The sequence below is a fragment of the Dendronephthya gigantea genome, unplaced genomic scaffold, assembly GCF_004324835.1.
Source record: "Dendronephthya gigantea isolate DGI-Jeju-01 unplaced genomic scaffold, DenGig_1.0 000012F, whole genome shotgun sequence".
NCBI lineage: Eukaryota > Metazoa > Cnidaria > Anthozoa > Malacalcyonacea > Nephtheidae > Dendronephthya > Dendronephthya gigantea.
The window spans coordinates 600,632-624,447 of record NW_021163022.1 but is presented as its reverse complement, the minus strand read 5'-3'; the positions used below and the strand labels follow the sequence as shown (position 1 = coordinate 624,447).

At 37.2% G+C, this 23,816-nt stretch overlaps 4 protein-coding genes across 4 annotated transcripts in view; 3 read left to right on the top strand and 1 right to left on the bottom strand.

Moving 5' to 3' along the window:
* The first annotated feature begins 728 nt into the window (after positions 1 to 728).
* Positions 729 to 2,041, top strand: LOC114518810 (methyltransferase-like protein 27). The gene is made up of 2 exons (XM_028538801.1): positions 729 to 963; positions 1,295 to 2,041. The coding sequence occupies exons 1-2, from the start codon at positions 844 to 846 to the stop codon at positions 1,844 to 1,846; spliced, it is 672 nt and encodes a 223-aa protein (XP_028394602.1). The 5' UTR covers positions 729 to 843; the 3' UTR covers positions 1,847 to 2,041.
* An 8,109-nt stretch (positions 2,042 to 10,150) lies between these two features.
* LOC114518801 (outer dense fiber protein 2-like) overlaps positions 10,151 to 23,816 on the top strand; it is a 32,324-nt gene continuing 18,658 nt past the window's right edge. The window contains exons 1-14 of the mRNA XM_028538789.1: positions 10,151 to 10,420; positions 11,457 to 11,574; positions 12,207 to 12,260; positions 12,366 to 12,458; positions 12,760 to 12,846; positions 13,109 to 13,192; positions 13,379 to 13,474; positions 14,390 to 14,481; positions 14,569 to 14,698; positions 14,944 to 15,075; positions 15,509 to 15,583; positions 15,709 to 15,780; positions 15,898 to 16,014; positions 16,404 to 16,475. Of these exons, the coding sequence (XP_028394590.1) occupies positions 11,482 to 11,574; positions 12,207 to 12,260; positions 12,366 to 12,458; positions 12,760 to 12,846; positions 13,109 to 13,192; positions 13,379 to 13,474; positions 14,390 to 14,481; positions 14,569 to 14,698; positions 14,944 to 15,075; positions 15,509 to 15,583; positions 15,709 to 15,780; positions 15,898 to 16,014; positions 16,404 to 16,475 (1,197 nt within the window). The 5' untranslated portion in view covers positions 10,151 to 10,420; positions 11,457 to 11,481. The remainder of the gene's footprint in view (positions 10,421 to 11,456; positions 11,575 to 12,206; positions 12,261 to 12,365; positions 12,459 to 12,759; positions 12,847 to 13,108; positions 13,193 to 13,378; positions 13,475 to 14,389; positions 14,482 to 14,568; positions 14,699 to 14,943; positions 15,076 to 15,508; positions 15,584 to 15,708; positions 15,781 to 15,897; positions 16,015 to 16,403; positions 16,476 to 23,816) is intronic.
* On the bottom strand, positions 16,956 to 18,291 carry LOC114518811 (clumping factor B-like). The gene is made up of 2 exons (XM_028538802.1): positions 18,229 to 18,291; positions 16,956 to 17,650 (listed from the first exon to the last, which is right to left on the bottom strand). The coding sequence occupies exon 2, from the start codon at positions 17,623 to 17,625 to the stop codon at positions 16,981 to 16,983; it is 645 nt and encodes a 214-aa protein (XP_028394603.1). The 5' UTR covers positions 17,626 to 17,650; positions 18,229 to 18,291; the 3' UTR covers positions 16,956 to 16,980.
* On the top strand, positions 21,052 to 23,816 carry LOC114518809. The gene is made up of 6 exons (XM_028538800.1): positions 21,052 to 21,375; positions 21,950 to 22,104; positions 22,466 to 22,591; positions 22,673 to 22,977; positions 23,068 to 23,191; positions 23,306 to 23,816. The coding sequence occupies exons 1-6, from the start codon at positions 21,186 to 21,188 to the stop codon at positions 23,357 to 23,359; spliced, it is 954 nt and encodes a 317-aa protein (XP_028394601.1). The 5' UTR covers positions 21,052 to 21,185; the 3' UTR covers positions 23,360 to 23,816.

Genomic DNA, 23,816 nt, shown 5'->3' with positions numbered 1-23,816 from the left:
ATATTTTTTTGTGGGGGTTACTAGGCTTAGATTACTATTTGAAGTGTGTTTAGCACGAAAATATTTCGATACGAAATCAAACGAGTTCAAAATACGAGTATCTTAGTTGGCCTGCGCGGCCAGGAAGACCGGGTCGAAAACGTAAAAAACACAAAACAAAAAAAACAAAACAAAACACCGACGGCAATTTAAGACTGCGTTCGCGCAGTGCGCGACGCAGTAATTACTTACGTCATGCACGATCCTTGAATAATATGGCCTTAAATGGTAATAATAGTAACTTTGCTTATAATAATGTACTTATCTATCCTGTCAGTCTTCGACATTTTAAAAACGAAAATTTACGAAAAAATTTTTCACTGAAAACCACAAGTATTTTTTATCAAAAACCAGGAGGGAGATGACTCAATTTTTGTCTTTGGATCGCGGTATGTCAGCGGTGACTACCCAGGCCATTTAGGACCATGTGGCGTCAGCAAAGCCTAAAATCCGCCATCTTTTTTGCTTCACTTGATGATGGCGAGCACTCCCTCCAGGAATTATAGTATAGCTCAATGTCGCGCTCCCTTTTTTGACTGATGTTTCCGCTACCAATGCCTCCTCTAGTGTTATTTATAATCTCTATGACGAAGAGGACGTCTAAATTTATCCCGGAAGTTAAATTACTTAAATAACCGGATGCACGTCATTTTTCGCCATCTTTCATTATGCATAAGGCACAGAGGAACTAATAATTCATCATGATAAGATCTATTCACAGTTACGCAATCTTATTTTGTAAATTGTAACTTGTATGGTACTGACTGCACAGAATCCGCCGACCACCTTTATACTCTGGACGTAATGGCTGCAGAATTTGATTGGTTCAATCATATGGAAGAGGTTATGAAAAATCGTGGAGAGACTACTACCCAGAAAGAGCTAAAAGACGTTTATTCATCTTGGAGTACAACATATGAAAAGGTATGAGTATGAGTCGAAATAGCTCCAGCAACAACAGACCAACGCTACAGACATCATCAGTCTCCGTGTTAAACCGATATGTCATGGTACAAAACATGCTTTGTAGCATTTAGAAACTATACTGAAACTAAAACTAATACCCTCAACTATATACTTGAGTCTCCGGCACCGTTCTCGTCGGCCAAACGTAATTTGTGTCTATTATGTCTGCTTTTGTGTTTGATGCAAGCCAACAGCATTTATATATTATAATCTTATTAAAAGCACGCGCTACGGTATGCACTAATAGTTACTCCAATACACTAACAGTCAGTGTATTTTCCACTTTCAGAGCATAGTAGGTGACCATGAGTACAAAGGTCCTACTGTCGCAGCCGAACTGTTGACACAAAAATTGAAAGAATTTGGATTTAGCAATGACGCTCGCATTATGGATCTTGGCTGTGGTACCGGCCTAGTTGGGGAACAGCTGCAGAAGCGTGGCTACAAAAATATCGATGGCATAGATTTAACTCCAGCATTGCTGGAAATTGCCAAAGCCAAAGGAATATATGGCTCTTTGAGGCAGGGAACCATGGGCTCACCACAGTGCAAGGAATTGGGTGTTGAAGCCAATCAGTATGACGCCGCCATCTGTGTTGGAGTGTTGACACTTGCGCACGTGAAAAATGAAGGCTTGGATGATATTGTACACGTGGTAAAACCAGGAGGATTGGCGTGCTTTGGCATCCGGGAGTTTGCTTTCACTGATCCGCAAGGTGGTTACCAGCAAAAAATTGAGCAACTTTGCAAAGAGGGGAAATGGAAATTGCTTGTGAAGCATCACGAGTCGGCCTACCTCAAGGACGGCGGTGCTATATTATTTGTATACCAAATTTTATAAGATAATGAAATGTCTAACTTCTCTATTTTCAAGGCATTCTATATTTTTAGCACGGTTCATTATAATTACGTAAACTACTTAGTGCTACTATCACATAGGATAATATCTCATAGGATAATCATTGTGTAACCCAGTGTGTGATTGGTTGTGTTATTTCTGTACGGTTTATTTAAATAAAAGCTGATTCAAAACGTGTATACTAATAATGTATCTCCACATTTACAATTACATGATTTACTGTACTCCACAATATATAAATTTATTTGAAACTTACAGAGGCCTTTAGAAGGGGATAGCCTCTTTTGCGCGGGTCGCGGGTCAATCAAAACTGGCGCAGACTGAATTAGGGAGACGGAAGTTGAAGGGGAGTCTGCGAGCAGGCTAGGAATGTGAGTGATACAGCAGAACAGTAAGGACACTGTGATTATGGTGGTGCCGTGGTGGGCGATACACTAAAAGGCATCAAAGCGTCAAGCGTTGGATCTTCTCAATTTGTTGAAGAAAAAGAAAAAGGACGTAAAGATCAGATCACATTTGAGAATCGTCAATGGGAACAGTAACTAGCATTTGAAAGAAAAGTCGATGAAATTTCGACTGCAAAATATGAAAACTCGTGAGTCAAAACCTGAAACTGATTTGAAATTCTGAACAGTAAACTTCCCAAATTTAAAATCGCCAAATTCAACGGTGACGCGAGCAAGAGGCTCATGCCTCATCTTCTGAAATCTTAGGCGAAGATCGAGAAATCTGACCTTGTGACAACAACATATTTCGCCTTTCTGAAAGAAATGGTAAAACAGCGGATGCGGACTGAGGTGGATTGAAAAATATTTTCAAGTAAGGATTACGAGTAAAAAAGAAAAAAGAAAGTAAAAAAGAAAATCTAGTCTATGCAGCTGTAACACACACGTCATATATTTAACGCCTATATCCTATATCCTTGTAATGAATCCCAGAATACACTGAGATTCCTATTTGAATACTAGACGTTAGATCGCAAGGGAAGTGCTGCCTTGAAGACAGGGCGGTATGAATTATAATTATAACTAGCAGTAATCACAGATTAGTGATGTGCGTTCGGAAAGTGTGTGTTGATTTCGGTTAACGATCATTAACAAAAATGTTAACATTATAACGTCACAGGCATATGTGATTCAAAAGGTTACCCGTAAAATGAGTGATTTAACAACAGCGATGGCTTTTATGCCTTAATTAACAACAAAATTTCAAAATGAAGCGAGCACATGATCTCCAGTTACTATGGCGACTAATCAGAACGAGGCAAATCTGACATCGTAAATCTCGATATGACACGGCTAAGAAGCGTTCTCCTTCGTCGAACGCAACTAAAGAAGACGTGTGTAATGGCGCGAAATATACTAGTATTTGAAAAGTGTGTGTGACCGTATCTATCTACGTGACAGTTTTGTCTCCAAAGAGTGGTGGTGCACAGCTTTTGCTAATTTTCCGATGCGCGATTCGATTTCGCTCGCATGATACGGCAATTCCTCCAAGAGGAACAAATAAACCGTTCTTTTCATGCTGTTCGATTAAGTTTAGATTGAATTGGGGTAAGAATGTATTGAATACATGTAGATTCTGGTCCTATTTTAATAATATCGCTGCTATTTCGCCGTTTAACAAGATGATGTGGTCGTGTATGGGCGCGTTGACACGTCGCAGCTTGCACAGGATTGAAGATTTAATATAACTATATAAGCGCGAATTCCAAAGGCAAAGTGTAAGACAAAGTGAATGTATCATGCGGTTTATTTACATTTTTGAGCTATTGAACTTCCATACTTTTTAAAGTACGATGCGCTTCTGAATTTCGCGATCGAACAACATTTAGGTTTGCAAGGCATCTAAATGAATATGAACTGTATTGTTTATGTTCAGAAGCTTTATATTGAAGACTGGCACGTGCGCTGCTCGCGGGAGTTAACGCCAGAACCAGCGTCTTGTTTAATTGAGGGTCACCATATTGCAAATAATAAATGTTCTCAAAAGCTGAGACCATTTCTGGCACATCAGTTAAAAGCAAATAGCTTTTATTAATAGAATGGTGCTTATAAAAGAATAGAGGTTATTTCCAGCACACAGCATATGTCATTCAATAATACTGAATCCCATGCATTAACATTTGTAATATGATCATACACTATTGCAGTCAAGGTCATAGCTAGACATTGTTTACCAGCATTTTGTCTAAATTTTTTTGTATCACTCTGGCTAAAATCAGCACAGATTGTTTTACTTGGGTCAACCACATCATACACTGTGGGTCCAGGATTTCCTTCGACATCATTTGACATCTCAACAACAGTGCAACGTACACAATGTAGAAAGATATTTGAGTGAACGACACTATCATTTGACTAAAACGTTTAATAATAATAGCAGTGGCACAATGGCTTGCGATTTTTGTTGTTTTAATGGGTATTTGTACAGTCATATTTGATCAAAACGAAGCAATGTCGGATGGACTAATAAAAATTGTTGACAAAACGAAGATCAAAAGGCCCTTGTCTTTCAAATTGGATTTTTTTATGCTTAAAAATGCAGTTTTTCTCATTAAAAAGTGCAAAAACACTTGCCGGAATTTCGCGCATGCGCATTCAAACATGGAGACAAGAAATCGCAGGAGTGAACGGTCTGTTTAGTTTGTGTCAAGACCATATATAGAGATAATAAATAACACAAGAGGGGGCATTGAGGAGAAATTGGAGAGCGCGTTAATGGTGGGCGGCAAATCCAAGTCCCGGATTTCACTCATTCACGATGTCCGAGATGTCCAAAATTAGTCGTTTTAAACAGTCGGTTTTTTATTTCTAAATAGGGTTTTCCTTTTAAAATGTCATTTCAGGATGTCTAAAGGTAGTAAAACCAGTTCAAAAAACACTGTTTTTCCTCAAAAACTGGCGAAGCGACGGCCTAAATAACGAATATATAAGTTTTTTAATACAAACTTTAGTTGTTGTTAACACCACGTTAACAACGTTGTTATTGTTGGGGGCAAATTCAAATCCCGGATGCTAAGCTAAGCACCTACTTATAAGCACTGCTCGTACTGACTGCACAGAATCCACTGACCACCTTTATACTAGTTATACTCTGGACGTAATGGCTGCAGAATTTGATTGGTTTAATCATATAGATCAGGTTATGAGAAATCATGGAGAGACTACAACCCAGAAAGAGCTAAAAGACGCTTATTCATCTTGGAGTACAACATATGAAAAGGTACGAGTCACAATCACTGATCAGAATAGCTCCAGCAACAACAGGCCAATCACTACAGGCATCATCAGTCTCTGTGTTACACATATGTCATATGGAACAAAACATGCCTTGTAGCATTTAGAAACTATGCTGAAACTAAAACTAAAACCTGATTTTAAGTTTTTCTGTTTTAAGCGAGATCATGTAAGCTTTCCCTTAGCCGCAACTCTTTATACTTAGACTTTGAATTTGGTGAACAAAAAGGTTTATAAATGACCACAAAATATGTCTTGAACTGAATTAAAGCTTTGCAGACGGTAAAAGCAATGATTGTCTAAATTAACCCTTGGCTATATAATAAATGTTATGATAAAGCGTTGTTGTATATTATCAACTGTACCAATTTAATCGGATATAAGACGTTGAAAACATTGTGTTTACGTTTAGGGACAATTCTATAAAGCCTAATTCGAGGTAGCGCTCACTGGGTCCTGAAATGGAGACGTTCTATATAGGACATAATAATCGACGTTTTGCCGTTATAAACAGAATGTAGATCACGTCTAAAACTCCCATAGATATTTAATAATCCATTTTTATTTTCAATGACGCATTGTATTGATAGCTGCCGTTGTCGTATTCCCGTCCTACATGCTTTATAAGGTCCCTACTCACTAATTTTTTTTTCCTTACTAATTACGTCACAACGGCATCACATATCAGCAGTAAAAATTCGCAAGCACAAACTAACTTTGAGGCAAAATCTATGCGTGTTCCCATTATTCGATTTTGATGAACGATATACCAAATTGATCAGGAAAGTTTGAATTATTCGATTAAGAAAAAAATAGGTTCCCAAAATTTCGTTTCAATAGTTAACATTCACCGAAAGCGTTAAACGAACGTAAATTCAGTTATATAAATTTCTAACTTATGAAGTTGAATTCTGATTGGCAGCATTTGTAACATATGTAAATGTTCATAAGCACATATCGTTTATACTGTAAAATGTGCAAATTCTGAAGAATTTATTGTGCTTCAATTCGCTATTATCAATTTCGGATCGAACGTAGCTATGTCGGTACCTGTACACGCCTAATCTATAGATCATTAGATTTCCTAACTTATCGTGTCGTACATGTCAAGTTGTTCATAATCGGTGCAGAGTTTAAAAATATGAAACGTTTCTAGGCAAAGCCACTAGAGTCACAAGGGAATAACATTAGTTATTTGTGCAGCCCCGACAACGTAATAAAGAGCAATAAAACTTTCTAGTATCAAGCTATATAAAACTCGTTTTATACCTTAACCCCCTGTGAAATATCGATTTGTTATCGCTACATGTACAGTGTAGTAATATCATTTGATTCACGATCAGATTTAAGAATTCTAATTTCTAAAATATTCAGTACTTTCGGGAACAGAAATATTTTCGTGATATATTCAAGCAAGTATACTATGATTTAAAACTGGGATACATTCGCACAGAACTACATGCACGACGATCTTAGAAAGTTTGTGAGTAATCTATTATATTCCGTTTCCCCGAGTTGTGAAATATAAAATTTGTGACATGCCACAGGTCCAGAGTTAAAACACCTCATGCAAGCAAATTCCATGTTCTCGTTCCGTTCCCAAGCAAGCAAGCGTTCAGTTCTCCAAGCTGGCAACTTTCGTGCGAATAAATTAAGCTGAACGTTATATTAAACATTTGTCCAATAAGAACTTGCTATTCTACGGTTTCAGCGCTGTTAGCCAGTGAGAAACTGTATCAGTTTAGCGATTGTTTCGTTCAGTAATGAGACTTTGCGTTCCTTTAACGCCTTCGGTGAATGTTAACTATAGTAGCACTTTAAGGAAAATGGTTGTTCTTGCTAACACTATTTTGGAACGGAAGATGAAATTCTCCCTTGTGGAGGAAAGAGAACGGAAACTTGAAATTGTATGTGCGAAAAAGGATTCACCAGTTATTATAAATACAGAGAGCTAAATTGTAGAAGGAGAGAATGTCAATAGATTGTGAATAGATTATGATTAGGATCGAGAATTTAATGTAAACCTGCTGATCAGATCTAGATTCAATTGAAGGTTAAATAAACGAAAATTCTAATTCACCCAGCACCGCAACGGCCCGTCCGAAGGTTTCCTTGTTTTGTGACTGGTAGCGTACCAGTCACAAAACAAGTACGATTGCCCAGACTTGAAGTGGCTAAGTTCACAGGTGAAGTGCATAAATAGCAAGGTTTTTGGGATCGGTTTTCAATTGCTATACACGAAAACGGTAATCGAGGTAGACAAGTTAAGCGAGGTAGACACGTTTTTGTACTTACGTGGACTGCTATTAGAACCAGCACGATCCAAGGTTCCGCTCTTTAAAAACGGTATGGAAAAACAGCAACTGTATAGTGAACGAGATGTTACAAAGGGTCAAAGCTGCGAAGATTGTACGATTTTGTAGAGAGCAAATTTATATCGTCAAATGCCCTGAAACTGAAAGTCGATCAGCGATCTTATGCCAAATTTGTTGTGCCCTCGCTGTTAGAGAAATTTCCAGATTCGTCGAGAATCGTAATGACGAGGGGGGAAGAACACCATGAATGGGAAAGTACCAGCGATTCAGCGAAACAGGCACAAGAGTTGTCCTACAGACGGCAGAAGAGCATGCTCTAGACAAATGTAGGCGTAGTCTGAGCGGGGAGAGTTCAGTGTCTGTGAGGAAAGCGGTGGCCGCGCGGGAGAGGAGGAAGCTCACAAGTGGCCCAGGGTGCCAATTAGCGCGCGCACAGGTGAGGGACTGTGAAAGAGTCAGAGCCAGAGATACTTGATGAGTAATTGCGGACTAACCACTGAGGGACTAACCTGACTAAACTAACCTCGTTCCCAGGGCCTTTTACCTTGATTCTGGGTTGGGGTAAAAGGTCTTGGGATCTGCCAGCCGCTTCTGACTTCTGATTTGTCAAATGATTTTTCCTAATTTATGTGTAGTTTGCGGAATATTTTTATTCCGAAATAGTACAATTCCAGTATGCTTTAATGCGACAATATTATCCGTTCTACGTGACGCCGCCATTTTGAAAATATTATGATAAATTATAAGCAAAAGGATATTATGCAAAATTTTGATAATAACAAATTATGCTTATTCAAAATACCCACGAAATGTGGGTATTTTGATCGGCCGATCCTAGGGCTTTTCTTCTTCCCCTCTCGCCCCCATCCCCAACCCCCCATATGAAGTCCCAAAACGCCCTGGGAACGAGGTTGATATGGGTTGATTGCGGACCAAAAAAGAGGTTGAAAGCGGGAGTTGTGGAAAAGGTTTCCAGGGGAAATCAATCAATCGCTGCTCATTATAACCAAGCTAGCAGTAATTAGAAAAGACAAACAAGTTATAAGACAACCTATATATCTATGTACCATTTACAAGTACCTCCATGGGTATGCAAAACGATTCAACAAAATTGACAAGCCTTCGAAATTTCCCGCGGTTTTGCGTCAATAATCGTAATCATTTGAGAGCAACGACGGCGACGACAGGACGTTAACGGCCGTCTTCTCAAAGTAAATGCCGGCCTCCACTTGCACGTACTGTTAGTGCGGATAATTTGGCGCATGCTTAGTGATCGAATCTGTTCGCTAATGTCTGCCGTTGCGGCTAATTTTTTGTACGGATGACAGTGGAATTGTAATCTACTTTAAAGGCGGTCATCAACGCGCACGCCGTACGTGCGATTTTGCGTACGTATACGCATGCGTGCAGGTGAAGGCCGGTGAATCGCCGTTAACGTTCTCGTCAGCCAAACGTAAGATCTATAATTATGTTAATGAGGCTATAAGTCTGCTTTAGTGTTCAACTTTTAACAAAAGCACGCGCTACGGATATACACTAATAGTTAATCCAATACAGTCTATTTCCACTTTCAGAGTATGGTAGGAGCCCATGAGTACAAAGGTCATACTGTCGCAGCCGAACTGTTGGCACAAAAATTGAAAGAATTTGGATTTAGCAATGACGCTCGCATTGTAGATCTTGGCTGTGGTACCGGCTTAGTTGGGGAACAGCTGCAGAAGCGTGGCTACAAAAATATTGATGGCATAGATTTAACTCCAGCATTGCTGGAACTTGCCAAAGCCAAAGGAATATATCGCTCTTTGAGGCAGGGAACCATGGGTTCACCACAGTGCAAGGAATTGGGCGTTGAAGCCAATCAGTATGACGCCGCCATCTGTGTTGGAGTGTTCGCACTTGCGCACGTGAAAAAAGAAGGCTTGGATGATATTGTACACGTAGTAAAATCAGGAGGATTGGTGTGCTTTAGCATCCGGGATTTTGCTTTTACTGATCCGCAAGGTGGTTACCAGGAAAAAATTGAGCAACTTTGCAAAGAGGGGAAATGGAAATTGCTCGTGAAGCATCACGAGTCGGCCTACTTTAAGGACGGCGGTGCAATATTATTTGTATACCAAATTTTATAAGATAATCAAATGTCTAACTTCTCTATTTTCAAATTTCAACACATTCCATATTTTAAAACGGCTGATAATGTTTCATGGAAGAATCATTGTGTAATCAAGTATGTTGAAACTATAATACAGAGGCATATCATATTTTTAATTATTTTGGGAATTTTGGAGAGGGGAAGTCTATTTTGCATGAGCAAGATTTGAGCAAGAGGCTCATGCCTCATCTTCTGGAATCTTACGCGAAGATCTGACCTTGTGACAAAAACAAAATTCGCTTTTCTGAAATGTTAAAACAGGGGATGCAGACTGAGATGGATGGAAAAATATTTTCAAGTAAGGATTACAAGTAAAAAAGAAAAAAAAATCATTCTTAATCCACAGTCTGTGCAGCTGTAACACAGACGTCATATATTTTACGTCTATATTTTTATCCCTGCAGTGAATCCCAGAATACACTGAGATTCATATTTTATTTACTGCAACGTTCACAGCGCAGTGAGCGCAGGGGTAAAGATAATCTCAACTTTGTCTCTTTGAGACTTTGACTTTGTGGCTTCAAATTTCCCAAATAGCAAAGAAAGAGAAAGACTGGTGCGGAGAAAAATTGACCAATGAGGAAGCGTTATTTATCGATGAAGAAGGCGCCATGTTTTAAAATTTTTGCTAACTCGATAAATAAGAAACACAAATATTGGCAGCATTCTTGGTCATTCTTCGCAGTTTTTAGTATTATTATCGTTTTTAATGTTTTTAGGAATATACCTTGATCATTTTTTGACGGGTATTAAGGTTATTAAGGTGTGATATAGTCAAAATATTCTATCGTGCGTTTATATGTTTGTGATTACTCGGTGTTTGAAAGATCAAAGAAACATCTAGCATTTTCAGGTAAATATAGACTTCAATAGACGAGTGATAATTGAAGGAAACGTGTCATAGATATAGAGGTTAAAAGAAAGCTAAAGATTATTTTTCTTGTCTCTATCATGCTGAAAATATCTTAATGGTTTGCATTTGTTTACATTGCCTTGGCAAAGAGATTCTACCGTTGTCAATTTATACAGGGCGTTCCCTGTCTCTGTCGTGAAAATAAAGTGGAAGAAAGTAAACCTGCCAAAAACTCTAACCTAAAAGTATCGTACAGTAACACGAAACAAGAATAATATACCTGCACAAAGTGCCCAGGATAAATTAAAAACGAAATTTTACCTTGCCAAAGAAACAAATTTTTAGTGGTAATTAATTTTTTTATATTCGATTGAGCACCAAATACAAGTCTGCTTAATGATTTCAACATTTTCAATCTATCTTGGTGCTTTAACTGATATATTTTACATGTCAAATGGAGAATGCTGCAATTTAGCAGGTTGGGATTTCGTTCTACCAGCTGTAATGTTTAATGCCTGCAAACTTGAAACTGTTTTTTCAGTTTGAAGCTACAGCATACACTAATTTTCTTTCCACTAATGAACCAGTTTAATATGTACAGTGTTAAACACATCTAATAGAAAGTGCATAATGTTTAATATTTGAAATCTTGAACTCATTCAATGGTACAATTGTTGTGATTCATGATAATATTCTTGTAAGTTTCCATGGTGACATCAATAAGTAACTAAGCTTGTAGGGACAGGTACCACATATAAAGTATTTAATACTGCAAAGCTTTCGGTCTGTTAACTGATGAAGGCCCGGATTAACGGACCGAAAGCTTTGCTGTATACCTGTATTAAATACTTTATATGTGGTGTACCTACAAGCTAATTTACTTACCTGTTGTGATTCAATTACAATGTTTTTGAATTTAATATAACTATAGTATTTGGGAATTTCCAGGTTTAAATTGAGATATATATATATAAGTATAAGTATAACTGTTAGTACAGTATGTCAATAGTGGTTAACGCAATGTTTGTATTTGCAGAGGTGTGGTTTAGTGATGTGTTGCAATGAAAAGGGAGACTGGAAGAAGTAAGGGCAGCACATCTATTCATGGCGATGTTAAGAAGAAAAAAGAGCGTGGTGTACCAACTGCTGTTGAGGTACAATATGTAGTTTAGTATTTAGTTTAATTTCAAACCAACCAAGAAGCACCTGACATTGCATGCCCACTGTGAAAATAATTAAAGAGAAGGAAAATTAAAATTCATCTGACCTCAAATTGAAGGCATTTTAGAAACCATTAGTGAGATACAATGAAGAGCCGATCAGAATAGAGTCAGTTATTGCTGCAGTGTCTGTTTTCATGAGGAGATATATATCATAAAGTAAATTAATCAAGTCACTTTTCTTTTTCCTCAATATAATTCAGCCTGAAATTAGCAAAAATTCATAGATCAGTGTATATAAGTCCAAAAAAATGGCTTACCATCCTTTGAAATTTGATACCTTGTGATAAAATTTGTATAAAGGAGTCTTAAATTAAGATGAAATGTAACTATTAAAATTTTAATGGTATTAAATTGTTTAACTTTGTTGAATATGGCCTTACAACTTAGCAGCGATCTTGGGAATTGATGTTTATGTTCTAGTTTTTTATAACTGTTGGCTAACTGTTGATTATACTGGCTCTTTTTTATTTAACCCATCCTTTTGAAGCATTTTCTCTGCATATATATTGAGTGTAGACTGGGTATTTTGTGAAGGTTAAACATTGCACTTTTTGAATCTGTAGGAAAGGATAAGGCAAAGTCATAGACGATTAGTTGATGCTTCAAGCAAGTCCAATGTAAGAAATTCATCTTATTGAGCACTGTTGGGCAAAGCGATGTTATACGTCAGACGTTAACGTGTTATCAAGATGATCAGATATCCGTCGAAATTTTATTTTCAGAACCAGTCGACATTAAAACCAGGAAAACCCAAACGTCATTTTATTCCACCGCCTGCACGAACCTCGCCAGGCAAGAAGACTATTGCTTGGGAGGTATGCAGTCTCATGTTCTTTTTTGCTTGTTGATTGAACTACATCTTACCTGATAACAAGCATGCCATGGCCAGTCGTTTCCACGCTTGAATTCATACTCTAATTCGATGTTTTTTATAAACAATTTTCACAATTTCCTATTACTGAAATTGTGCCTAATAGTTTGTAAAAACATTTTAACTTTTATTACTATCCTTTGTTCAATATTTTGGAGTTTTATTTCATTGAAATATTGGAAATCGAATGCATTATATTGAAATTAAAAGTTTTAGTTTTAAATCAATTGTTAATGTTATTTAAGGGAAACACTCACAGACTGGAAATTGCTCCGACTAACTTAACAAGTACAAGACGATCTCTAAAAGTTGATGATCTTGACACCTCAGAGGTACCAGCAATTTGTATTCTATATCCTTGCCAACGAGTGGTTGTGTGTGCTTGGTCATGAGTTAACTCTTGAAAACCTGACCCAGCCTCTACACTGGCGGGCGACATATCTACATAACATAAAACCAGGCTGTGTCTGTTACAAACTACCGCAAGAGGGTCAACGGTTGAAGTTAGAAATAAGATAAAAATTTTGAATTGGGGTCAGTGAGTGTTTGGATGAAGGATCAATATTGTATTCTGTTGTTATTGCTCGTGAATAGGAGGAAGGAACGCGTGATAAATTAAGAGTATATGAAAGAACAATTGGAAATCTAATGGATGAACTGGGAACATTAAGACACGAGGTAGGAGTGAGGTATAACTAGCGGGACAAGCACCTTCCTACGCAGTATTTCCTATGTTTCATCAGAATGTACGCTTTCAATGCAAGACTATGTTAAGTTCCCTTCGAAAATTCCTTGTGGAAGGTTAAGTTATTTCTCACCAAATAGTTGCAAGTGATTTGCGTCACAGAACGTTTGTCAATTCAGGTTAGTAAACATGATAGTTCACGATCCACGCAGAAAAAGAATGAACAGTTGAATGCAAGTAAAAAACTTATTGAAGAACAAGAGGAGGAAATAATGGTAATTATTCTATATTTATAGGTACAAAATTTATAGTGTTGATTGCAAGTCACGTATACTTCAGGTCCGCCAATATATGCTATATATCTTGTAGAAAACCTTCCCAAACAGTGTATGATTTTACACTTGTTACCACTAGACATTTAAATAACCCACTCATTGCCCTCGTGCACTCTCATTATATCCTAGCTACAGTAGTGCACAGTTATTCCCCCTGAGTACTCTCATTGCCCACGCGTGCACTCTCATTATCCTGGTCCACAGTTATTACCCCCGAACACTCGTATTGCCCTCGTGCACTAGCTCTCATTGGGCCCTCGTGCACTTTTATCATCCCAGTCCATGCACAGACCACACTTATTACCCTCTGAGCACTCTCATACCCCTCGTGTACTCTTATTATCCCAGTTCCCTCTCATTGCCCTCTGAGCACTCTCATAGCCTTCGTGCAGTCTTATTATCCCAGTTCCCTCTCATTACCCTCTGAGCACTCTCATATACCCCTCGTGCACTCTTATTATCCCAGTTCCCTCTCATATTACCCTCTGAGCACTCTCGTACCCCTCGTGCACTCTTATTATCCCAGTTCCCTCTCATATTACCCTCTGAGCACTGCCATTGCCCTCGTGCACGCTTCATTACGATCAACGTGGAAAATGTAAGGTTTTTTCCGTTTTTATCGAAATCTACGACGCGGACGTGACATAAAAACTGCTATTAGTGTCAGGAAACCAGTATTAATTTGTTTTATATACGGTTCCGTCTTTCTTTATCAAAAGGAGTTTATAATTCCCAACCCTGTTGTGAACTGTGGAAATTAGAGCTGTATTACTTCACTTCCGCGTCGTATTTGCTGGATCTTAAACTCACTATAATGATGCAAACTAAAACGTTCCTTTAATGCGTGTTATTTAGGATTATCGTGTGGAATTACGTAATACACTGAACGTGAACAAAGAACTGAAGAGTTCAGTGGAAAGATTAAGAGATGATGCGAATAAATCCAGGTAGAAAATCATTTCATCAATTTTGGGAATATAATGCATTTCTTTCTCACTTAATGTGTAGAACAGAGAAAGGATTTTCTTTGATAGATCGGAGGTAGAAATTGTTGCCCATGAGCGAGATGTATTGGTCAAGAAACTTGTTGAAGCCGAGATGGACGCAAAATCTACCAGTCATATGGTTTTAAAGCTGAAGGACACGGTTAATAAGCTGAATGAGGTTAATATTAAACTGTTGTTGTGTTTGTCCACAATAATACTTCTTCACAAGTGTTAATCTATATATTTCTCGCCCAAAACTGTTGATGTAAGAGCCACGTTGTGGGAAACACTCACCATACTTGTTCGCTCGATGCAAAGTAAAAAAGGCATTAATTTTCACTAACCAATGAGGTTGCTGTATTTCTAATTTTAGCATGAACAAATTCCTTTCGTGGGAGACAGGCATTATTGATAATTTTGTAGGATCGTCGGATGTCTTCCGCTGATGTTGTAAACTTGATCAGACAAAAAGAAGGACTTTTAAGAAAACTTTCAGATTTTGAAGTCACCAATAAAGCTCTCAGGAAGCTACTGAAAGACCAAAGTCAGTACGAGGTGTGGGTTGATTTGTATTAAAGGAACCTTCCGCTGAAGGAGTCTAATAAACTCGCCTCGCACGTATTTTCCCACTTGCATGGATTTGGTAATCCTTGGCGGGAGAACCATTTTATTATTGGTTTTATAACTATAACTACCTAGTGAAAAAAGTTTAAAGCCTTTTTAAAATCTCACGCGCAAAGGGAATTACAAATTCCTCCTACCCAGCTTCCTTGAAAGGATTTGCATGTCAAATACTCGACAATAACCAAGAATGAGTGTACTTCACCGTATAAATCTAGGCGCACACTAGAGCTATTTGCTTAGCCAAATGTCACGTGTGCACTGTATATGGCGTAAGGAGAAAGAACTCTCGTACGTGCGGGTGCACTTAAAAACGACTTCAGTCATTCGTGTCACGCAGAGTACTTGATCATCCTGTTTCCCGCAGAGTAACGGAGAAAGACTAAAAGAACACCATGATATCTTATTACAACGACTAGCAGAAACCAATGAAGAAAATAAGGTGGAATGAATTTTTCTGATTTTGATCAATTGGATCAAACTAATGCATCTTTAAAGGGACACTCGTATTACTTCAGAGGTACAGTAGCCTTGTTAAATCTCGCCTTGGTTTTTGCTGTGCTTTAGAATCTCCTGTTTAAATTGCACGAGAGGGATAAAGAAATTGAGGCTTTGTTGGCGGAAGTGAAAGCAGACAAGGTTTGAGTTGACTTGTGGCTTCTCTGAAATACTCTTGAATTAAAACATCTCTCAGGACTACATATCTTATTCTACATCTTCATACATATATCTATATTATGGCATCGATGGTTATAGAATCAGGCTGTTGCGTTTGACGAACTCAAGAAAACCATGGAAGTAACACGTGCTCACTTGCAGAAAGAACTTCGCACACGTGAAATGGAATGCGAGAGATTGAACGTGCAAATGAAGGTATATTGTGATGTGTTTTTTGTTTCTATGGAACAGAATACAATACTTCGAAATTATTGTATCCCAGTACTGTACTAGGTTTGGTACACGCATGCATGGTATTTACATGTGCATGTTTGCACCTTTTCACATTGTCCGGCTGTGTTGTCAATTGCATGGCGCCGAATTGAGCACGGTTATTGAAACTGTAATTTGCAGGAATTCCCCTTATATTCGGGGGAATTGTTTCAGGGCAGCCCCAGGATTATATTGTTCTGTATTAATTGTGTGGTGTATGTATTTTAGGTGGAAGGACTGCGTTTATTTTGCGCAGCCAAGTATTGTACATGCATGCAGTTTATCACGGATTTTCTAGTTATGAAGTAAAATTACATTTCTATCAATGCTAGGAAACTAACCAACAGTGTGAACATGAAAGAATGGAAGCCGAACACATGAGAGGCTTGGTCGAAGCATTGAGAGTAAGTTTTTTTTTCATACATTTTTTTCCTACATCCTAGCGAAACAATGAAATAAAAGGTGCATGTATCTTGCCTGGCAAAAACTAATGAGCTATAATTCTGAATCACAAAGGATCAATTATGTCCGCTTTCCACTAGGCGAATTTATTCGCGCGACGATGTGATTGACTTGCGAAAAAATTCACCGCAAAAAGTAGAATCGCTTCCTACTTTTTATCTATTCCCGCGAATAAATTCGCCTGTTGGAGCACGGGCTTTAAATCTTTTTCATATAAAAAAATATTGTAAACAACTCAAGCTGGTTAAGGAGTTTTTACCGAAATAATATCCGACGAATTCTTAAACTATATTTTTTGTCAATTTAATTTATTACGCTACTATGGTTTCACGATCCATGCAAGAGTTCAATTTTAAGACTCTCGGTGAAATATTTAAAATTTCCTTAAAATCATGCTCATTGTGTAGCGAAATAAAGTCAGATTTAACTAGTATAGTTATAGTGAATTTATATTTCTTCTATGAGGGTTCCAGTCATTTCAGTTACCATCTCCGCAATATCGTCTTCATCCAGTGCCATGATAGAAGCATCCTCTATTTCTCGCCCTTCACTCTCTTGCATTATTAGGCTGTGACGTACCTCGCTTGCACCAGCCTCTCTTACAGGGGGTACGAGCAAAGCTGGGTTTTCCAATGCCGTGAAAGGCATTTCATCACCATTCATATTCGGCTCTCTACTTTCTTGCAATGGCAGATCACGAGGAATATCGTGGACTAGAGTATCAGAATCATCACCATAGGTTCCGGCATCGGAATCCATATCAGAGTCTTCACATAGTACAACCATCTCACTGCTTTCAGCATTCGTTAACCCATTTTCTGAAAGGAAACTATCTGGGTCGACATCGGAATCAGTATCCATATTAGAGAATGGTTCTGGTGGTGAAAATTGTGGCATGTTGGTGATTGGAGACTGTGCATTTGGGATTGGAGTGTTTTCTTCACTTTCCACCTCTTCATTTTTGTCATGAATCTCATGTTCACTTGGTGGCAGGCTGCTATCTTCCTCACGTATTGCATCCTCTTCACTTGTTGCATCCTCTTCACTCGTTACACTTCTCTCATGTATTTCATCTCGTGATTCATCCTCCATGTCCTCGCTTATTCGTCTGTGTTACCTGTTACAAGACAATGAAATGGCTAAAGTTCTCCTCCAAAGATCTATTTTAAGGCCGGCGCACACTAGAGCTATGTGCTTAGCAAAAAGTCATTCATAACCATTGGCGTAAGCCAGTTGCTCTCGTGTGCGGGCGACTTTTTCGGCGACTTTGGTCATTCGTGCCACTTACGGCAAATATCTAGCATGTTTGATAATTTCTGCCTGGCGTGCCGAAATCTTTCCGTGTGCGGCAAAATGAAAGCTATCTGCTTATGGATTGTCTTAACAGCGCATGCGTAATATACGAAAGTAAACATCCAAGATAGCGGTGCGAACAAAGCAAAACGAATTGGTGGCTGAGGCCAGCCTCGTCCCCGGCGCGTGTTTTATTTAAATTGGAAGACAAACTGGTTGATCTTTAGTAAGAATACAGTTGTTTATATGATGCGAACTCTGCAGATTTCAGAAACAGAGAGAAACGGGAATGCGCTTTGCAGAAATAGCTAGTGAGCTTTCTCAAACAGGTAATATAATTAATAGCACTTGGATAACGGTGTTTAGTCCAGCCCGACGCAACAGCAACAAAAATAACAACACCTCTTCGTCTTCACTTTCATCCATAATTTTGTTTTTGCAATCTGTACGCCATCTTGGATGTTTAGTTTCGTATATTACGCATGCGCTGTTAAGACAATCCATAAGCTGATAGCTTTCAGTTTGCCGCACACGGAAAGATTTCGGCACGCGAGGCAGAAATTATCAAACCAGCTAGACTTTTTGCCGTAAGTGGCACGAATGACCAAAGTCGCCGGAAAAGTCGCCCGCACACGAGAGCAACTGGCTTACGCCAATGGCCACAAATGACTTTTTGCTAAGCACATAGCTCCAGTGTGCGCCGGCCTTTAGTGAATACTAGGAACTCCAATCCTATATATCAATGCTGTCTGACGTGATCAACAGAAATATTTAGTAAATGCATACAGGGGCCAGTTGTTCAAAGCTAGATTAGCGCTAACCCTGGATTAAATTTTAATCCAGTGGTTTAGTTTATGTATTTCATCTTGTGATTCATCCTCCATGTCCTCGCTTATTCGTCTGTGTTAACTGTTACAAGACAATATGAAATGGCTAAAGTTCTTTTCCAAAAATCTATTTTAGTGAGTACTAGGAACTCCAATCCTATATATCAATGCTGTTTAAAGTGATCAACAGAAATATTTAGTAAATGCATACAGGGGCCAGTTGTTCAAAGCTAGATTAGCGCTAATCCTGGATTAAATTTTATATCTTTCTTGAATGAGTCAACTTGGATATTATGCACTGAATACAAGTTGTAAACAGTATATCTTTGTATTAAGGTTAAAAACATTTAGTTTGCTTGTTGAGTAAAACAATTGACTTGCTTTCTATTTTGAACTTAACCACCGTTTAAGCTAAACGGGCTTGATACAACCGGCCGCCCTGTGCTATAGAAAATTCACATTTTATATGGAATTATCATCACGAGTTTTTTCTCTAATTTCTACGTAAGACTGCCTGTTTCAATAATGATTAAGATGTGATCAGAACATGTCTATATATTACTTTGCCGTTTATAAAACGAATACATATACAACGAATACATATACAACGCTTCGAGCAACTGCATTATAACTGTTAGAATCTTCCAAGCTAACAAATACTGCGGCCTTGCTCAAAGTTCTCGTGTTTTGGAAATTCCTTGAGACTATTCTAATCACAATGACTTTCAACAACGTCTTTTTATTTGCGTACATATGCATACATGTCCATGACTATGTATAGTTTCAGTTCGCTGAAACAAGTCTTTACATAAAAAATAGTTCTCGTTTAGAAGCTATCGTGCTTGACAAATTTTATGAAATAAATTAAAATGAATTATTAATTTATCTAGTAACATGTAATAGGATATACCATTCATAAACGCTCATTGCCAAACAAGGCATGTCTAAGATAAAGAACAAGTAAGAAGTAATAAAACATTACTTACAGAAAAACTGTTTCGCGCGGGTAACTGATACTACAGGGTGAGTAAAAAAACTGACACCTTTGAAGTTCAAATTCCCATGACATACAAACCCACGTGTAACATCAACAGGACGTGGTTAATGAATGCAAAAATATAATTTGAGGTGTCAGTTTTTTTTAGACAGACATACATATATTTCACTCATTCAATTATACATAAATGTAAAACGTATGGCAGGCCCCTAATTTCAACACAGTCTCTCCTGAGGTATTGATCCATATCATTACAAGACTCCTTTAGTAATTTAATCTCATTTTCAGATTCCAAAACTTGTGCTTTAAGACTCTTATTCTCAGCCATCAGTATCTTTCTTTCTTCATCGTTTGCTTTCAATAATCTAACAATTTCATCGTATTTTTCGCTAGTGAATTTAATGTTTTTCATAACATCATCAATTTGCTTTGTTAGCGGTTTTAGAGCTTCTTGAAATTTTTCTTCAATTAACGCTACTATCTTTTCATATGTAATAGGCATATTTATAACACAATAACAAGACAATATTAAACAACTTTCAACAATATATTAGCGAAAAATAACTGATATATTCTCGTCTAATTGCAAAATTTTTGGAGAATAACAAATAGTCGCCATCTTGTCATCATATGCGAGTAACTCGGTTACGATAATCCTGTATAGCTCTATAATATAAAAGAAAACATACTCCGAAAATAAACATCTTGTAAACTCAATATATGAGCTGTTAAAAAACAAGACACAATATTCAAGGTGATATTTCGACTATTTACAAGCATGCTACTACTGATCTTTATACAAATTTGACAGGAAACAACGATGACGTAAATCAGTGAGTTAACAAGAAATACGAGAACATGGCCTCACGAGATATTTACATGCATATAGTGATACAGTCTAAGGAAAACTATAAGTTCCTTTGATGCCTTTAAGCCGCTATTGAGTTCTGGCTTTTTAAACTTTATATGGAGTGCCTCGAGGAACAACAACAGATTAGAATTTGGGTGTTTTGAGAGACTGGAGTATTTTTGTATTGTTAGGTACGAGTTCAGCGTAAGAGTAAAGGGAGTCAGAATCATTAAGCTTGTCAAAACGTTGCTCATGTTAAGTAGGTAGTGTGCGTCGTCACAGTCCATTAAGTGTTTCGAAACTGCGCTTTTTAGTGGATCCAAATGTTCTGAAAGCCTCGTTCGAAATTTCGCTCAGTTTTTCCAATATCGGTAAAACTAGATTGTTCCGCGACAAATCCAAATAAGTTCAAAATGGGAAGCAAGCGTGCCGTTTTATTCAAGAAGCAAACAAAATGTTTTTGACCTTACTACGCATTTCACTGATACGTGAACTTCGATTTTTTTTTCGTTTGCGAACACCGTTCGACGTTCGACATTCGACGAAGGCCTGGTTACATTTTATGTAAAGAAGATCAATGATCGCGAAGCACTTTGGTGTTCTTTTATTAAATATGAAATGTCTTAATTCTTATATATATGAATTATGCAGTATGTATAAAGAAACATATTTGTTTTACTAAACAATGAAAGCGTTTGATGATGATCTTCGTTGGAGAGTAATCTACCACCAGTATCTTTTGGGTTCTTCTGCTCAACTTACCGCTAATTCTTTGTTCGTAAGCAAAAGTTTCGTGTATAAGATCAGAGCGATTTATAAACGGAATGGAAATGTTACTAGGGCTATTAGGAGAGGAAAACAACGGCTTTTATCGGGTAAGTGGTAAAAACAGTTAAAAATTTTTATATAATATAATATTCACGGTTTATAGATCTTTCCGGAAATTACGTCACAACGAATTCATGAGTTTGAGTCAGTGGTTTGAGTATAGACAATCCAAAAGACAGATTCTTTTGGATTGTCTATGGTTTGAGAGGCATTGCAAAATGGATTGCTTGCTGGGTTTCCACACTGCTATGAGAAAATCACACCACTATGGAGGGAGGGGTTAAATAATAATAACATTTCAAAAGTTTTTTGTCTCCTGTTTTTCAATTCCATCACCATATGAGGACAGCCATGGATATGCAAATGATTCTGGAAATTTTGATTGTTTAGGCCATCAGCCTCATTTCCATGTTGTTGGAACTTATAATTACAAGGATGCCTACTACTTTGCATTTCACTAATTTGTTGTTTTAAATAACTTGAGACGAAGAACATTAGAAAAGAATATATTAACTATTCCCCCTCCCCTGGATAGAGTCAAACTCTTCTAAGGAAATTTCCTTAGAAGCGAGAATGCAGATGTGTTTCTTTACTGAATATTAATTTAAAATTTTTTTGTAGCAAGAGAAAATGAAATTTTAAAATCAATGGTAATGACCAAGCCTGAACTCTACTTAGATGAATATAAAGATTGGCTTAAAGAAATTACAGGAAAGCAAGTTAGCATCTCCACCATATGCAGATCAATAATTAGGCTTGGTTTTACTTACAAAAAGGTAAAAATGGCAGTTAGCTTATAAAAGGAATTGTGCAATACAATGAATTAGAGATGAATGAAGATTGCATTGCCACTTTGTTTTCACTTTATCACTTGTTGGCTGTTGCTCATACTCATAGCATGGTCATATCAGAGAACAAATGGAGCCTTTACAGCATTCATTACAAAAAATTGCAAATAACTGTTTTCAAGTGATAATTTTGATTATGCTTACTACTTTTTACCAGTCTTCCACTTATGCTTTACTTATATATTGCATGGCCTTAGATTAACTGCATTAACTACATTAACTGCCAGTTGATTTATGCTTGTTATGGTTTTCCTTCATATGTTGATAATCAAATTCAATTTTGCTGTAGTTAACAGTCATTGCTAAGCAGCGAAACGAGTTCAAAAGGGCTGCTTTTTCACGGTCTTTGGCAACTATATCAAGAAATATGCTTCTATTTGTTGATGAAACTACAAAGGACAAAAAAAGACTTCAGGTTAAATTTTGACACACTGTATACCAAATCGGGGATTACTTCTTTACATGCTACATTTCACCCTAATAATATATTTTATAGAGATTCATGGGACATTTCTTTCCTGGCCATCTAAATACAATGGTTGGTAATTTTGTTAGAGAGGATCGATATAGTGTTGTAGCAGCTCTTGATATCAATGGAATTGTGGCTACTCATACTGTTCCAACAGCTTTTAACACAGCATCTTTCAACTTCTTTATGGAATATTTTGTTTGCCCTTATGTTGGAAGATTTGCTTTAAATGAACCTCGATCTGTGGTGATATTGGATAACTGTAGGATACACGATTCCAACAAAATGATAAGTCTTGTGAGGGACAGAGGAGGCATAGTCTTGTTTCTACCGTAAGTAATACACTAATGCTTAATATATGTACATGTAGCTTTGGATTAAACTGTATGTATTCCTATATCTCTTTATACATTTTAATATAGACCCTATTCACCAGATTTTAATCCTATTGAGTTGGTTTTCAATGTGGCCAAGACTTATCTAAAGCGTAACAGACATTTGGTATCCATCAATCCAAAGTATTGTTTGGCAATGGCCATAAATGATGTAAGCATTAAAGATGGATGTAAAGAGTGGAATACAAGTGTATATTACAATTTCTTCTGCATGTTTATATTTTTCAATTTTAATTTAGTTAAGATAAATTTTTTTTCATTTAAGGTAATTGAACATGGCTCGGAAGAGTTCTTTACAAAATGTGGATATGTGCAATAAATGCTTATTAATGGCAAACTTAACCAATTTGTGTTAAATTTTAGGTAGTCTAATTTTTGTTGAAAACCAAAGGAAAGTGCTTGGTCAGGTTTTTAATCCCATTGATCCTCAGTGCAACTTATAATAACACAACAATATAATATAATTTAAGGTAAATAACTAGATTTACACAGTCCAGATTTAATCTGTATGTAAAAGACATGTTTGCCTTTACATCACTTCAGTGTTTCAGTCAAACTTTACATACTATTACCAAGATAACCTAAACACAACTTACAACAAAATATCAACTACAGTAATCATAATATTCTTGAGCAAAGCCATTTACTAGATAACTCTAAATACATATTAAAAACAGAAAGAAAAATTTAAGTAAGTATATATTTTGGTAAGACCTCTTTTAATGCAGGTTATTAGGAGTTATTTAGAGCATATAGGCCCTATTGGAGTTTTATGG